Source organism: Oryzias latipes, chromosome 8 (assembly GCF_002234675.1).
Source record: "Oryzias latipes chromosome 8, ASM223467v1".
In the NCBI taxonomy this organism is placed as follows: Eukaryota; Metazoa; Chordata; class Actinopteri; order Beloniformes; family Adrianichthyidae; genus Oryzias; species Oryzias latipes.
In genome coordinates, this window is record NC_019866.2 from 12,938,879 (window position 1) to 12,954,661 (window position 15,783).

The following is a 15,783-nucleotide window of genomic DNA, read 5'->3' on the forward strand; positions in this document are numbered from 1 at the left end:
TAAAAAATCTAGAGATACCTGTTAAACAATAAAGCAGCATCCCACTGCTTTTACTGTATTTTTGTCCCTTTAGATCTAATCTCATGTAGAAGAAAGATGTTTCAGTAAAAGCATTTTAGACCAAAACAAAGGTTATAGATGTTGGTGATGCTATTCGCCTGAATGTGTGTCTTTTAGTTTTGATCATAGCATGGATGCTTCTCAAAAGAACATCACATACAAGTGCACCCTCTTGAGGTCAAAAGTGAGAACCCTTGCTTAGGTTTTTTGGCTAAAGTTGTAGTTCCAGTTAAAGAGACAAAAATAATCAATGTTTGCATCCTGTTACTATATTTTAAGAGTTTTCAGTCATTTTTGTAATCAAATGGACATGACTACGGTACTAACTTTTCATAATTATTCACTTGTTTTTTTATTTTAACCATGTATCAAAGCATTCTTCTGACACCCCAATAAACTGCAGGAATGTTCGTTTCTGACAAAGGGGTGGATGATGATTGACAAACTAAAGGTCTATTTCTAACTGAAAATAAGTCTATACCTGCATACTCTTAGAGGTCTTTTTCAGAGAATGTATTTAACCCAAAAATGTGCAAGCTCAGCAGGATCAAACACATGCTGCAGACATTCAGTGGTCATCATCATTTGATACTAAATCCCTTTTTAGTGCCAAATACTGATTTTTTTTATGTTCAACAAGTGACTTCCCATCATATTCAACACCCATCGTTGGCTTTTTTTTTCAAATCATAATGGCTCCCGTTTGTCACATGATTTTGCTTACTGAATTACTTGAGTTTACTTCAAAGAGGTTTAGTGACACCTACCTGTAAAAAGCGGAACTGCGGGTACACTGCAAAAAAGAATTTTCATTTTTAGTTCTTCTTACTTATTTTCTTGAGTCAGGTCAACTAAACTTTTTCAAAAAGTGGAGACAACTAGAAATATTAGGTTTTAATCCTTGCGACTAAATAAATAGTTAAGTATACTTTAAAGTTTAATTTTCGCCAACTTGTACAAAAGTGAGATAGGTTTTGGACATGCTCAGTACACTGCCCCTGCACAGTGCCCTTGGTCAACCTGTGCCTGCACACTCACATGAAATGAGGTCACATACGTCCATTTTCCTCACATGTTGGAATCGCCTTTTAGTGGACAAAGGAGTATATTTTTCTGCACTACATTTAAACTCACAAGAGGACTTCGATCAGTTAAAAGGTAAGTCCATAACTTTATTTTTATTATATGAGTGTCAAACTTAACAGGGTGGCTGTTTTCTCTGTGCCTTGTGCGCAATGCAGACTTGCAATGCTAGCTAGCATAATTATCTAGCTATCTGAAATGTCATATAAAAGCCTCTTAGTATGTCTTTTCGTTACATTAACCCACTGTTTAAGTTATGGAATGGTTGTATGTATTTGGTTGGAAAAGTGTCTGGCTAGTTGCTGGAAATTGGATTTGTCTGTGTGTATGCAGAGGAAAAATGCAGACTGCATTTCATTAGTGAAGACAGAAAATCAGTACAACTTGTTCCTTTAAGCTGTTTTCACATTGCACTCTGATTGAATGATACGCCGGCAAATCTGCCTCCGGCAGCAGGATGTCGGCGCGGTGACCCTTAATAGAAAATTTGAAAATCGCGGCTTTTTGGACTGAGCAGTATAACTCTATCAGCGCAGCGCGAAGTCTGCGGGCAGCTCCGCTCATTTCTTGAAGATTCTTCTGTTTCCATAGACTATACGTGTCCCGAAAGTTTTCCTCTTGTCGCTGGGATCCGCTGAAAAACCAAAAATATTTAAGTAGCAGCCCCGTGTGTTGCGGGACACACACACACACCCACACACACACACACACACACCCACACACACAGAAACAGGTGCGCCAGTGGGGGGTGGGGGGCAGGCTGCTGATCGGATCCCGCTCTGCTGCTGGGATGTGGAATCAATGGTTTATTAATGTAGTGATGTTTTTTGGAGGATTTTTACTATTTGCGTTGCAAGATATTTGGAATTTCTAATATTGTATATTAGTATTTTATATTAGATATTTTAGTATTTTCCTAATATACTAAAAACATTATATATATTGGTGCTGCTGTGTTAATGGTTCAGATCAATTTAAATTTAATATTATTTATTGATTTAATTATTTTTCTCAGCATCAATGGTTCAGTTGGTCAAAAATGTTTCTAGTTTAAATAAGGACTGACAGATTTTTATTTCAGTCACTGTAAGATTTTTTTTTTTCTGTTTTAGACTATAAGAAAGTTTCTGTGTTGGAAAAATAAAATTAGCATTTGTTTAAAGTTTATTTATTTTGCTTTTGTTAATGTTAAAAAGAATACAATTTTAGGTACACTTGCACAATTTTTATAGAAAGCGCAGTGAGTAGGGGGTGCGAAACATTTACTTTTTTCCAGGGGGTTTTGAAAATATAATTTAGAAGCACTGTGTTAAAGTTATTTAAAATTTAAAATGGTTAAATGGTTTATCCTGCTTTGGACTTTTGCTTTTATATAATGGTAAAATACCTTTAATTTTAATGCAACAGTCTGCAATCTTGCTTGTTCTGCTTTGGTGCTACTATTAAATGATTTTTGTGCTGTGCAAGACTATTTTAAACTTTTTTTTTAAAGCAGCACACTCCTTTTCCGCACAAACCATCACAAGGGCAACATAAGGAATTGAGACAAGCTTTGCTGTATTTTGCGAGAGGTCATCTTCATGCAGCTGCCAGCATATCACCTTAACTAAATGTCTTTTTTTTATTACAGGAAGGGAGAAAAGTCTATATGAAGTGGACATGTAAGTTTTGCATATTTTCCACATCTAATCAGCGCAGTGTAATAAGACACTACAAGTTGAAGCACGGACATTACAGCAGGTCTTGTCCCTTGCCCTGCATCTACAGTGACTGTGTTTGCACTTTTAAGACTCAGGTGGCTCTCAAAAATCATTTACTTAAGCATGAAACAGTGACTAGTCAAATTCAAGATTCTGTAACTCCTGGAAGTAGCATTGTTACATATAGATTGCATTGTGAACTATGTGAGTTTTCAAAGTCATGTACACTTCAAAATTACTTTGTTCATCTGCGAGTCCATTTGAAAAATAAGGAAACTTTAAGGTGCCCTTTCCAGCATTGTCTTTTTAAGTCAAATGTATATTCCACATATACATCACATAGAAGTAGATATCATAGTGGTTGTGTTTTGAATGATTTAAGACCAGAATTAATTCATGATCTACCAGCAACAGCAAGTGAGATATCTGATGTTACAGCAATAGACAGTGATGTCTCTCAAGGTGATTTTTTAGTAGAGGAGGAATTTGAAGAAGTTAATGAAGAGTCAATCAAGCATAGACTAGCGTCCTTATTCTTGCGTATGCAGACAGTCCTTCATGTATCTAAGTCAGCTACACAGGAAATAGTAGAATCACTCTATGATATTGGTACTTTAGCTGGAGAGTACACAAAGAAATCAATTGAAAATGTGTTGAAGGAGCACAACTGTAACTCTGAAGGACCCCTGTTGGCATTATTGACAGAGGTTGTAAAAGAAACAAATCCACTTGGTTTTCTTTTAAAGAGTGGTCCATTTGGCTCTGATCACAAAAGATCAAATTTTTTCAAAGATAATTTTCCAGTCATTGAACCAGTAGAGTATTTACTGGATGCAGATGAGAAAAAAAGTTTTGTGTATGTGCCCATACTTCGTGTCTTAACTGAATTGCTGAGTAGGAATGAGATCCTTGACAAAGTATTAGATAAATCTTGTGTTAATTCACAGCCTGACCAGTTTAAGTCATTTCGTGATGGCCTTTTCTTCAAAGAAAATCCACTAATCTCCAGAGATGAGTTATCAATAGCAGTTGGTTTGTATATCGATGAATTTGAGGTGTGTAACCCATTAGGTACCTCTAGAAAAAAACATAAAGTGTGTGCTGTGTATTGGGTAATCTTAAATCTTCCAATCAAACATAGATCTGCCCTGTCATCTATTTACCTTGCAGTTTTGTGTAAGAGTGCTGATTTAAAAAAATTTGGTTATGATATTGTTTTAGATGCTCTTTTGAAAGACATCCAAATACTTGAAAACCAAGGTGTTTTTATCCAGCGGTTAGGGGCAAATGTCAAAGGTACTGTGGGTTTTGTCTCTGCTGATAACTTAGGAGCACATTCTCTTGCTGGTTTTCAGGAATCTTTTAATGTAGATAAGTTTTGCAGGTTTTGTTTGGCAAGTCGCAGGGATATTCAGACAATTGAAGTTGGAAAAGATTTTTTTCCTCTCAGAACTAAACTGTCTTATGAAGCCAGTGTATCAAAGCTCAAACAGGACACTGATTTGTTGTGTGTTGATGGTGTCAAAAATGACTGTGTTTTAAACAAGTTGACCTATTTTCACGCTGTAACGGGATTCCCACCTGATGTCCTACATGACTTACTAGAGGGAATTGTGCCTGTTGAACTTAGCTTGTGTCTGCGGAAATTGATTTCTGACGGATATTTCACACTTGACGAATTAAACACTGCCATTCAGAACTTCCCATATTCCTTCTCAGACAAGACTAACCAACCTCAAAGACTAACAAAGACTTTTAAAGCTCATGGAACAATTGGGGGCAATGGACATGAGAATTGGACTCTTTTGCGGTTGCTACCCCTGATGGTTGGTCATCTGATTCCAGAGAACAACACAACTTGGAGAATATTGCTTGAACTGAAAGACATTGTGGAACTTCTTTCCTCTTCTGTGTTTACAACTGAATCATTGTGCTATTTGGAGTACAAAATATCGAACCACAGGCAGTTCCTGCAGGAGGATTTCCCGGACTTCAAGTTACGACCCAAACATCATTTTATAGAACATTATCCCTACCTCATTCGTTGTTTTGGACCATTACTTGACTGTTGGACTATCCGTTTTGAAGCTAAGCACAGTTTTTTTAAAAAAGTTGTCCGTGATGTGAACAATTTTAAAAATGTTTTGCTCACATTAGCTAAAAGACATCAACTCATGCTGGCCTACTTCCTTGACCTGCCCAGTCTTTTTAAGCCCCCAGTGGAAGCCAGGAATGTGATTCATGTTTCTCCAGACATTTTGGATTATTCACTGAGACAGGCCATCAAGTCAAAGTACAAAGATGTCTCATCCGTGTGTCTTACATCTCGCGCCTCTCTGCATGGCACTGTGTACGCTGAGGGCATGTTTGTGTCTCTTGGTAGCACAAGTGGCCTCCCAGATTTTGGCAAAATTCTCAAAGTACTAATTGTTGCAAACAAGGCTTCATTCATCATTGAGCGTTTTTCTTGCTGGTACTTGGAGCACCTCAGATGTTATGAACTTAACAAGAAATCTTCTGCAGATGTAGTTATTGCTGAACCAGAAGAACTGAACAGCTACTGCCCACTATCTCCTTACCACCTTCAAGGAAGACTCTTGGTCTCACCCAAGGATTTTCTACTACATTAGAGGTATTATTTACATTTTTTTGTCATGTTTGTTTGTAAAGTTTCAACATATTAACAAGGATGTTGTAAGGGGATCAAAATGATGTCCAAAAGAGTCAGGGATCATATGTCTGTTGATTAGTTTCTGTAACACTTGGATGTGTGATTTTGTGTTTCATCTTATCAACAAAAAACTTGCAGTGTTATGGCTGTCTGATACCCATGTCTCATTTTATCCCCAGATCTTTTTCCGTATTTTCCCATCAACATCAAGCCAGCATGTTGCTTCATGTCATACTTTCAGATGACAACATTCAGAGAGTTTGTACTGAAGCTCTTCCAGAGACAGTGGATGAGCTGAAGTTGATGTTAATGACCCGTTTGAACCTGGAAGGCGAGGGCGAGATGATCATCCAATTTCAAGATGAAGAATTCAGAGGGGAATTCTGTAATCTCAACAACATGCAGGATTTACATGGTGAAAAAATTAAACTAAAGGTCATCATGAAGGCACCACCAAGCATTCCACAGTCAGACGACACACCGGACACTGAAAGCTTAGACACATCTTGTTGGTCCTCAGGCGAGACATCTGGACGCTCAAAACCCTGGCCGAATCCGTTCCCCATACCCACTTTCTCTTATGACATTGAGTTAAAGCTCAGTCGAGGAAATGAAGATTATCAGAGGGATGGTTCCCTTTTGCCTCTCTCGTCTCACACTGACATAAAAATCGACATTCTTGACAAGGTTGGTCGTGCCATGTATGAGTACAATGCCTATCCAACTCAGAAACAAATAGAAGAAGTTGCCAAAGCCCTGGTTGAGAAACACCCATGCTTAAAAGAGCCAGGTTCAAAAGAGGGATTCTACTGCTGGAAGTTTAGTCTCAGTTTCAAGATGGGGAACCTGCGTCAGAAGTTTCGTATTGCTGGATCGCGTGAGCTTGCAGTAAACCGCAAGAGGTCAGCAGGGCAGATAACCAGAAAGATGAAGAAAGCAAGGCGGTGCGAGACCAATTTTCTCCCAGACTTCCCTCAAGGAAGAACTTCCAACAGCCTTGAGGAGGACAGAGAATCTCTACTAGATGAAGTCAAGAAGAAGAAGCCAGATTATTATCTAATTAATTCACTTATGGGCCAGACCTTTGCACTTCGCAGAAAGGAAATAGTTGGGAACGAGCCACTTGTGACGGAGATTCAAAGCAGGTGGCCAGCTTTGTTTTCAGAAAGACAGGTGAGTTCCAACATTATTCACACGTTCCTCCTTCATTACAATTGAAATAGTTTTGACACAGTTTTGGCTTGTCTTGACAAAACATACATAAAAGGTAAGTTTAGTATTTTTGACATCTATCACTAGTTTTAGTTTGTCAAAATGTTACATTTGTCATAGCAATGCCTGATTATGCAATTAAAATATTGCTTCACTTTTATATCCATTTAACATGTTTTGTATTTGTCCAGGAATGAGCAACCTGTTTTTCTGCATGTAAAATGTTTGGTTTTCACTCTTCAAAGATTGGTGCTGAGTTCACACGTCTAGTATCTGCTGACCTTCTGAAGTCCTTCCTGAGTGGACTTGATCGATATTTGCCAAGATTGATCAACTTGTATGAAGCACAAAAGCAACGGAAAACAAATCTGGGACATGATGCCAAGCTCCAGAGTCTTCTTGTGTCTTTTGATTCTGTTGTAAGTACATAAAACTGAAATGTTTGGTATGATCATCTGTTTATGAAAATACTGATTTGCAGGTATAAATAGGTTAAAAGATTTTTACAAAGTAGATAAAATAATTTCAGCTGTTCAATGTTTGTGTATTTGTGGCTCTAAAGCCGAAATGCTTGTTTTGGTGGTGTTACAGAAGTCCAACCAGAACAGGAGATCCACTGCACTTCTTGCACTTCCATTCATCTTAAAAGAAGATGTCTCAAACTTCATTAGGTTCTCAGAGGTAAGATTGAAACACTCCCAGTATTGCTATAATGCATGATGTTAAAATTTAAAGGACAGTCCTTCAAATATCTCACTATCTGTATTGATGTGAAGATCTGTAGAGTTTCCTCCCCATGTATATTGGTGACCATCTTTAACCCCTGCAGATAAAAGGCTGAAGCACAGGCGTCAGAAGAAATAACCTAAACAAAACACATTTTGAATGCTAGGGTTATATATACACATTTTGTTCTCTTTTTTTACTTTAGACCATGGACGCTGCAGAGGTCCCAGCAGAGACGAAAGAATTGAGTGTCAGCCTACTCGTCACCACAGACCAAAACACGGAGATGACAGCTCAGTCAAAGAACGTTGTGAATGTTTCCATAATCTTGGAGGGGTGCATCGTTTTGCGGGAGTTGCGAGATCTACCAAATGGCTTTGCAGTGCTGATCGGACTACTTTACTGCCTCAACATCGATTATCCAAAGGAACTGAAGTACACCTTTGAATTCATCCAAAAGGTAATCATGGACATTGGGGGTAGTGCATGCTCTGCTCGCGTTCATGGACTGCGGAACAAACTGCTTCAGAGAACAATGTAGAGACGTTCTTCAGAAAAAAAGCAGGTGACACATTATTTTTGTTTGAATTCTCTACAGTTGGAATTTACATTTTTGTGAACTGTTTTAGGAGTCTCTGTTTATGGAAAGATGCAAAAATGTTCTGAACAAATTCCTGTGTTAGTTCAGTTGGACTTATTTTTGACACATTTGTAAAATGTGTAATTGTAAACTTTGAAGTGTACTGTTTAGGAGAAAGCAAGTTATTTGTTCTGTTTTGTGACACACACACGCGCACACACACACACCGAAACATCATCCCGCACAGTGACATGTGAAAAAAAATGGTTCTATATTTTAGTTGTGTTACAGTGTTTAAGATGGTAAGCCAACTGGTATTACTACTTGCAATGATACTATGCGTATATCTCCATAAAATTTTACAACAAACATTGACACATATGTGAGTTTTAAATGTTGTTCTTTTCTTTGTTTCAAAAAGATAATTTTATACTATTTCAATAGCAATGCTTTTGAAATAAAAATTTTCACAAATTATTGAGATTGTCTTTAATATAAAGTTATGTTTTTTTCTTAGTTGTGGATTTAATATTGCATTTTTTCATTGCTTTGTGTTAAATTCTAACTCTGACCGACTTTTGCATTTAAGAAGCTGAAACATCCTGGGAAAAATTTAAGTTAACTCAACTTAAAATAATTTGTAACCTGGCTGCCTTAAAATTTTGATTTAAGCTAGCAAAATATTTCGAATAATTTAAACTCAATTATAGTTTTTCCAACTTAAAAGTTCAAGTTCACATAACTTATTGATTTGTTGTGGGTACTTAATTTTGTAGTTAAAAAGAACGTATAGTTTGTTGAGTCAACAATGCAAATTAAGTAACTGCAACTGAATTTTAAATCTGGCCAACACATTTGTTTAAGTAGTTGGAATATAGTTGTAAGTTGACATTACTTAAGAAATTAGTTGGACTTAATAAGAAAGTTAGTTGAGAATACTTGACTTCCCTAGTCGATACAATAAAAATATTTGTTTATTTAACTTAAAAAATACATTTCCCAAAACAAAGCAATAAGTGATATAAACCCGATCCTTTAAGTTTGGGAAACAAATTGATGAGTTGAAGCTACTTGAAATAATTTGCCAACTTTAATCAAAATTTTAAGGCAGCCAGGTTACAAATTATTTTAAGTTGGATCAACTTGGGATTTTTTACAGTGTACCATTCATGTTTTTCTTTTTTTTATTGGATCAAGCAAGGGAAAACACTATCTATAAATATCATGCAGTGCTTTGTGTGGAAGTGCGACTTAAAAAAAAGCAAGTTTTAAAATATTCTAATGATCTCTGAGTTAATTTATATCCAAACCTTAAGTATGAGAAATAATCTTATTTGATTTGTAAATGGAAATCAGATGATTTGGTCTTTATTCACGCAGTATTTCCCTAAATTAAGCATCTAAACCCCTGAATCAGAAGAAAAAGTGAAGTAATGATTTAAAAATAATAATCATGCGTAGCTCAGTAATCTATTACATGAAACACACGTTAATAAATAGCTGGAACACATCACGTCAAATGTTGCTCATTAGCGGCTATCTAAGCCTTCAATCCTAAATTTTGTTTGACACTTTTTGTGTGGGAAAGAGCTGCTATCTGCTTTTTTTTAAAACTCAAAACAAAATGTTTTAAATTCTGAATTATGGTCTACTCGTGCTACAAATCAGACAAGTTTCTTGTGTTGTTTAAGTCCATCGCTAAATTTGCAGCCTGTCAGATTAATAAAAATACTTGTTTAAGAGGAGGACGCATGAAGGGACGAGTAAAATACGCCCAAATTCAAAGAAATGATAGTTTTATAAAGCTGTCATCTGAAAATCTTTGTTCATCAGCCATGGTTTATTTTGTTTGAGTTTCATTTGTTTTCTCTGCTTTTCTCTGCGCCACACTGAGAGAAATCAACAGAACGCGAGACTTTTCCTCAAGTTTCTTGATAAAACTACTTATTTTAAATCATTGTTTACCAGTAAAGTTGCTTTAAAGCAGTAGTTCATGGTGATTTCTAAATCACTGCAGGTCTCATGGTCACATCCTCGTTTCCTGCAGCGTCGCTGCGCTCCAGCAGCTCCCTCACTGACGCAGGCGCCGCGCACCGTGGCGCATCTCTGCTCATGAGCTGCCCGTGGTGGATTTAACAAAAAAGCTGTCTTGATGCAGAAACGTTGTTTTTGTTTGAGAACCAATTCTACTAAGAGGTTGTTAGATTGAAACTGTGCGTCTTCAGGGACTGACTTGGTTGGAGTTTTGTTTCCGCGGAGTTTGAATCCTTCGGGAACAGCACAGGTGCGGTGGAACGGACAGGTGACTGCTGCTGGCGTGGGGTTGTTTGGCGCCCTGACAGAACCTCTTGTACTTCTGGACTTGCTGTCTGTGCGCACAGAGCGGTCTGGGCATTGCGGAACGGCGGCTGGAGGTGTTGCTGATGCAGAAGTGAGCGGGGATTTGGTGATTTTTGGATTCCTCTGTGCAGCCGCGTTCCACACCGCAATTCAAGAACTGCCATCACCTTTAACACGGGAACAATGTTGATGAAGGAGTACCGCATCTGCATGCCTCTCACAGTGGAAGAGGTGGGTGAAGTTTTCTTGATTTGGGTTTTTTGGGGGGAACATTCCTACATTTGGAGTAAAATCCATGTGCAGCAGCTAGACGTCTGCAGATCTTTTCGACGGTTAGCCACATTTGAACTGTAGAACTGCTTGTTGTAAAGTTGTCATTGATGCATCTCTGTAGTATTTTGCACCAAAGATCATACTGCGGCCTGGGAACCACCGCGGGGTGGAGCTGCTGTTTTCTTCAGTGCGCACAGATTAGTGCGCACAATAAAGTGAAGGCTGTGGGTAATGGAGAACATCATAATATGAACTTTAAGTTTAAAATATTTTGAACCTCAATTAATTACCTTTAAAACAGGTTTCTAATGTGTTATTACAGACAGTTTCTGAGTTGTTTAGCAGGAAAGCATGTTGAGCTCCACATCCAGCATTTTCAGCCTGTTGTTGTCTGTCAAATTAGGCTACATTACAGCCTTTGTCTCTCATTTTTGGATAAATTCACACCGACTAAAAATCTCAATAGGCCTTCATAATATTTGTATGTTAACAAACAGTAAAGTAAATCTTTGTAAAGTCAATCTTGTGCCAGAGAGGAATCTTTACTGATGGCTGCAGCTGGACTGAACAAAGATCAACTTTTTCTTTTGTCTGAGTGCCTCTGAATCCTGCTAATCTCAAACTATTCAATAAGAGTCTCACAATTCTAATCGCCAGCATGCTGCTTCATCACATCTTGTCCTCAGGCTGGCTGGTCCTGCTGCTTTGTTGTGCCATTGAACACATAAATGAACCAAACAGCTTTTACATCTTCTGCTAATATAAATGACCCAGTTCAACCTAATCTATTGATCTGACCGGGGGTTTGATGAATCATTGCATACAAAACTCAAAATCACAGAGTGCATGTGATTATAATTCAATAATATAATCACTTTGAATATAATGTTTGGTGGAATTTTCCAGCAAGGCACTGCTTTATCGACCACACAAGCACTTTATCTCCCAAAGACAATATATGTTTCTCCTTAAAATTGCCATTAAAGTCTCACTCCGATCATCTTTTGATCTATTGTAAAAGCATTCCCAGTGGTATTTTAATTAAGATTATGCCATTTTTAGCCCAAATAAAAAGTAATTAACTAGAAATGTATCTCTGAGTTGTGGGTGGGACTGTTGGTGCAGAATACATTCCTCTCCACTTCCCATAATCAATTTGTTTACACTCTCTTCTGCTAGCTTACAGCCCATCACAACCCCAACTTAACATTTCCAGTGAAACAAAAAAGGTGAGCAATGTTGGAGCTATCCAGCCGTACAGTTTTGATTCAGATCCCAGTTCAGACAAGGAAAAAAGAAGATGTACTTTTATCTAGTAATCTACAAGTGAATCCATCAGAATAGAGTGAAAAAGGGAGCTTGTGGTTTGCAGTTATAGGTTCTACGTCTCACCTACAAGCTTTTTCAAGTTGCATTTTTTGGTCTGCTCCTGATTCACAACGATTTAAATAAATACATACTCAGAAATGCAACTTTTAGCTAAATTTTCCTTATATGTACATATACGTCCCCCATCATGAAGAAAATGCCACAGAAACATGTTAAAAACAGCAAAACCACAATTTTCTTCAAAGTGGGTCTTTGAATTATTGTGTCCTTTTGTGTTATGTTGGTTGCATCCCTTTATCAATCCATCATACAACTAAAATGATCATCCCCTTCTGAAGATTTAAAGTACAAAAAATCACATTCTATATAACTGGAATGTTGATTGATATGCAAAAAGATAATGTGGTATTTAAAAAGCTTTTAGTTGTAAAAACAAATAAAAACACACTTTTTAAAAAATAGATACATTAATAATATGCTTTTAGAATATTGTTTAGTTGCAAAAACTTAAAAGTACCGGTACCATCAACGTTGGGAGTCTCAGACATCATTGTGCAGGGATTGAAGGTGATGTAAGCTCATGGAAACTTATCTCTGCTCAGAAGGTCAGCTGTTGCTTTTTCTGCAGCTTTCTTAAGGTTCCGCCGGCACACTTGTTTTGGTTTGGAGCCGTTTCAGCGCCCTTTTCTTATGATCTCGATCATGAAATCCTTTTGCTGCGTGACAAAATTACAGATCAGCTTTGGAAACAGCATTGCTCTGCTTGACTCAGTCACTCAAAGGAGAATATTTGCCACCACTCCTAAAAAAGCAGAGTCAGATGACATCTTTAACTGTGTTAGTCTGGAAGCTTGTAATTTGATCTAGACAGGCTCATAAGGGCTGCGTTTGTGCAGATAGGAGTAAGAATTCAGCAATGTTCTTGCAGACACAATAGATTGGTCTCATTTTGATGAAGGGAACAACCGTCAGTTAACGTTGGGTCGGTCTTGGGGCTGTGCTTATAATAATCTGTTCCACATGGCATCTCGTCTCAGAAAGATTTTGTTTTTATACCTAAAGTGGATACTTTATGTCATGACTAATGAAAAGCTCATTTCATCATTGTGCCCTGAGGAGCTCGTCACCCAGCGAGAAAGTGAATCTCCAGATGCCAAAGGACAAGCCTGGGAGTCTGTGTGCGACTGCGTGTGTCATTTTGGCAGCTGTCAGAGGTTTTCACCCAGCGGTTCTTCTCAGGGAGAACGGAGCATCGAAATTAAAGAGTCTGGAAGATGCAAAAGCAAAAAAATTAATGTAATGCAGGGATCATTTACTTCGGAACAGTTTTTTTTTGCCATTTTAATGAATACATCACTATTACTCAATGCTTTGGAGACTCCAAAATGTTTGGAATACATTGGAATATTTTTTTAACATCCCTTTTGTTTTTGCAAAACATTAAATTGTCTTTATTGTTTTATTCTTATTTTTTTTATTGCAATCAAAAATGATTCAGGAGCGCTAAACCACAACAAGAGAACACAACAGAGAATTACATTATTTTACATTTTATAATGAATGTTTTAGGAAACAGTAAATGAAAATTATAAGACTTGTGATATTTTTAAAAAGTATTTGTAGGACAATTACAACAGGGCACTAACACCCTCAAGTAAAATGATATCTCTATTTCTGCAAATAAAGAAAGATCAGTTTAATTAAAAGGTGAAACTAACCAAACTTTGTGTTGGGGATTGTTGGGGACCCAAAAGCAGAAAACCCGATTTAATGCCAGAAATATAATAAAGAACTGAAAAAGAAAAACTTTTACCATTGAAAAAAGCTGATCTTGACCTAAATCATTACAAAAGAAAAACGTTTAAATTGTGACAACAGAAACGAAGACAATAGGTTTTGGCAGTGAACAACTAAAAAAATAGTTCTTAAATACACTGAGGCTAATAACAAATAAAAAGAGCTTGTTGATTGGCAGCTTAAACCTGGCATGCTCGTGGCACGGGAAGAGAGCAGAGACAGAAAACGAAATGATCAAACATAACTCTTCACAACATGACGTAAACCTATGTTTGCAGAAATGTACCATAAAATATACATTAATACAGAAACCTGGACTATGACACATAAAAACTCTATAAACCCAAATAAAATATAAAATGTCAATATTTTAGTCACCGTCTATATTAGACAACTTGATTTTTTTATGTCTACTTTTTTCTAGAATTTGTCTCTGGTCTCTTTAGAATCTTTCAATTAAGCTTTACTTTGTTTCTTTTGTCAAAGTAATAACTGAGATATTATTAGGTCTGGAGAACTTGGGCACTTTTATACAGATGATGCCATCTTTTACAAGTAGAAACTTAAAAGCATTCTATTTAGTATTTTGGAAAGTTTGAGCCATCTTAATGAAAAAGGGGTTCAAACCCTTCCACTGGTGTGTTGTACCTGTCCATAAATACAGAAAACTGGTCATTGTTGATGAATCTGAGCTTTTTAGGTCAACAGTGGCTGTTGGTCAAAATAAGAACCTCATTGCAGCAGCTTAAAAAAGTAAGATCAATCTTTTTTTTTATTGGTTCATTGCAGGCAGATGTAAGTCTTTGTAGTGATCTTTGTCATAAAGTTTGCAGAGGTAATCTTTGTGGTTAATCCAGAAGCACATGTGTCACTGTTTTCCCCTTTTATTTACTAGGTTAAGAAGAACATTCTGATTTTCAGAGATTCATTTTGTGGACTGGTGTTGAGGAGTAAACTGTAAAACTAAAATATGACCCAAAAAATTCAGAGATCTGAACTGAACATGACAAAGCGAACACATCAGAGAACAGAAAGCAGCAAGTGAGTGCAGCACAGACACAATCAACCTTTTCTAGACTGAATGAAGGAGTTAAAAAGTCAAAGCTCTTATTTTAACAATTATTGTCAGCCCCCTCAATTGGCAAACATTTCATTCTATCTTGGCTGTATTCTCAATTTTTTTCATCATTATAATTTACATTTTTTAATTCTTATGACTGACTTTCACTAAACAGTAATATACAATGTTTCCCGTTTTTTTTGTTAACACTTTAAACAAACCACTCAGGATTTAAAAAATAAACGACAAAAAATGTTCATTTTCTCTTTGTGTCCCACTGAGAACATTTCTTAGTGAATGTGGCCAGTGGTCCTGCCCTCTTTAAGGCAGTAATTTGATGTTCCACAGCCCCGTTATTACTGCTCCATTAAGTGCATTCAATTACGGCTGGCAGGATTAGTCTTTTGGGCAACAATTGACATTTGCAGGGAATTAAGGCAACATGTTTTATCATTCAACTTTAAAGTGATTGTAATTATGAAGTCGTGCACAATGCTTCAGGCGTGGGATACTTTCATAATTATGTATGTTTTTAGAGTCATTTGGGTATATTTGTTTCCTGTAGGGGTAAATAAGGTTCATTTGCTTTCTTAAAAAAAAAAAACATCACCTTTTCAACTTAATGGTTATCTACTTAAGGTTTGAGGTTTGAAAACTGACAAGTCTATAACCACAAAAACTCTAAAAAAAAATCTGGATTTTTGACAACTTCAAAGTTAATTAATGAAACTATAGATCCCACATTTTTATTTAATCCAAATTCTTATTTTATAAACTGTTAAGATAATTTCATTTGACTGGATATTCCATTGAGATTACATTTTCCAACCTTAAAGGCTAATCTGGCGGATTGAACCAAATTTTGCCACACAAATGGCAACATGAAAATGGCTGATTGACATGAATGGCTTGCTGAGAGGAACTAGGCTTGCTTGAGTCATTGCCCTTACAT

The 15,783-nt window shown here is 36.8% G+C and overlaps 2 protein-coding genes across 8 annotated transcripts in view; both read left to right on the forward strand.

Moving 5' to 3' along the window:
- The first annotated feature begins 855 nt into the window (after positions 1–855).
- Positions 856–8,508, forward strand: LOC101164807 (sterile alpha motif domain-containing protein 3). 5 transcript variants are annotated; one of them, XM_020705349.2, is made up of 7 exons: positions 863–1,218; positions 2,774–2,804; positions 5,367–5,475; positions 5,694–6,687; positions 6,972–7,145; positions 7,318–7,407; positions 7,658–8,508. In XM_020705349.2, the coding sequence occupies exons 4-7, from the start codon at positions 5,731–5,733 to the stop codon at positions 7,991–7,993; spliced, it is 1,557 nt and encodes a 518-aa protein (XP_020561008.1). In that variant the 5' UTR covers positions 863–1,218; positions 2,774–2,804; positions 5,367–5,475; positions 5,694–5,730; the 3' UTR covers positions 7,994–8,508. The 5 variants fall into 5 exon arrangements, 4 of the variants coding, with proteins under 4 accessions (XP_020561008.1, XP_011476550.1, XP_011476551.1 ...); XR_002873690.1 differs by having other exon boundaries at positions 856–1,218; positions 2,774–5,475; XM_011478248.3 differs by lacking the exon at positions 863–1,218 and having other exon boundaries at positions 2,300–2,804; positions 4,689–5,475.
- Positions 8,509–9,760: 1,252 nt separating this feature from the next.
- LOC101165061 (cytoplasmic phosphatidylinositol transfer protein 1) overlaps positions 9,761–15,783 on the forward strand; it is a 46,075-nt gene continuing 40,052 nt past the window's right edge. For 2 of the 3 annotated variants that reach the window (XR_002873691.1, XR_002873692.1), the window contains exon 1: positions 9,761–10,603. Coding sequence is in view for 1 of the 3 variants with exons in the window: in XM_023957599.1 (XP_023813367.1) it covers positions 10,556–10,603 (48 nt within the window). In the remaining 2 variants the exon portion in view is untranslated. The remainder of the gene's footprint in view (positions 10,604–15,783) is intronic. The other variant, XM_023957599.1, reaches the window with a different exon arrangement.

Excerpts from the sequence above, each read along its gene's own strand:
- LOC101164807 (XM_020705349.2), top strand. The coding sequence starts at position 5,731 with ATGTTGCTTCATGTCATACTTTCAGATGACAACATTCAGAGAGTTTGT. Across the intron at positions 7,146-7,317 it reads TTGTGTCTTTTGATTCTGTT|AAGTCCAACCAGAACAGGAG; the intron begins GTAAGTACATAA and ends GTGGTGTTACAG. Across the intron at positions 7,408-7,657 it reads ACTTCATTAGGTTCTCAGAG|ACCATGGACGCTGCAGAGGT; the intron begins GTAAGATTGAAA and ends TTTTTACTTTAG.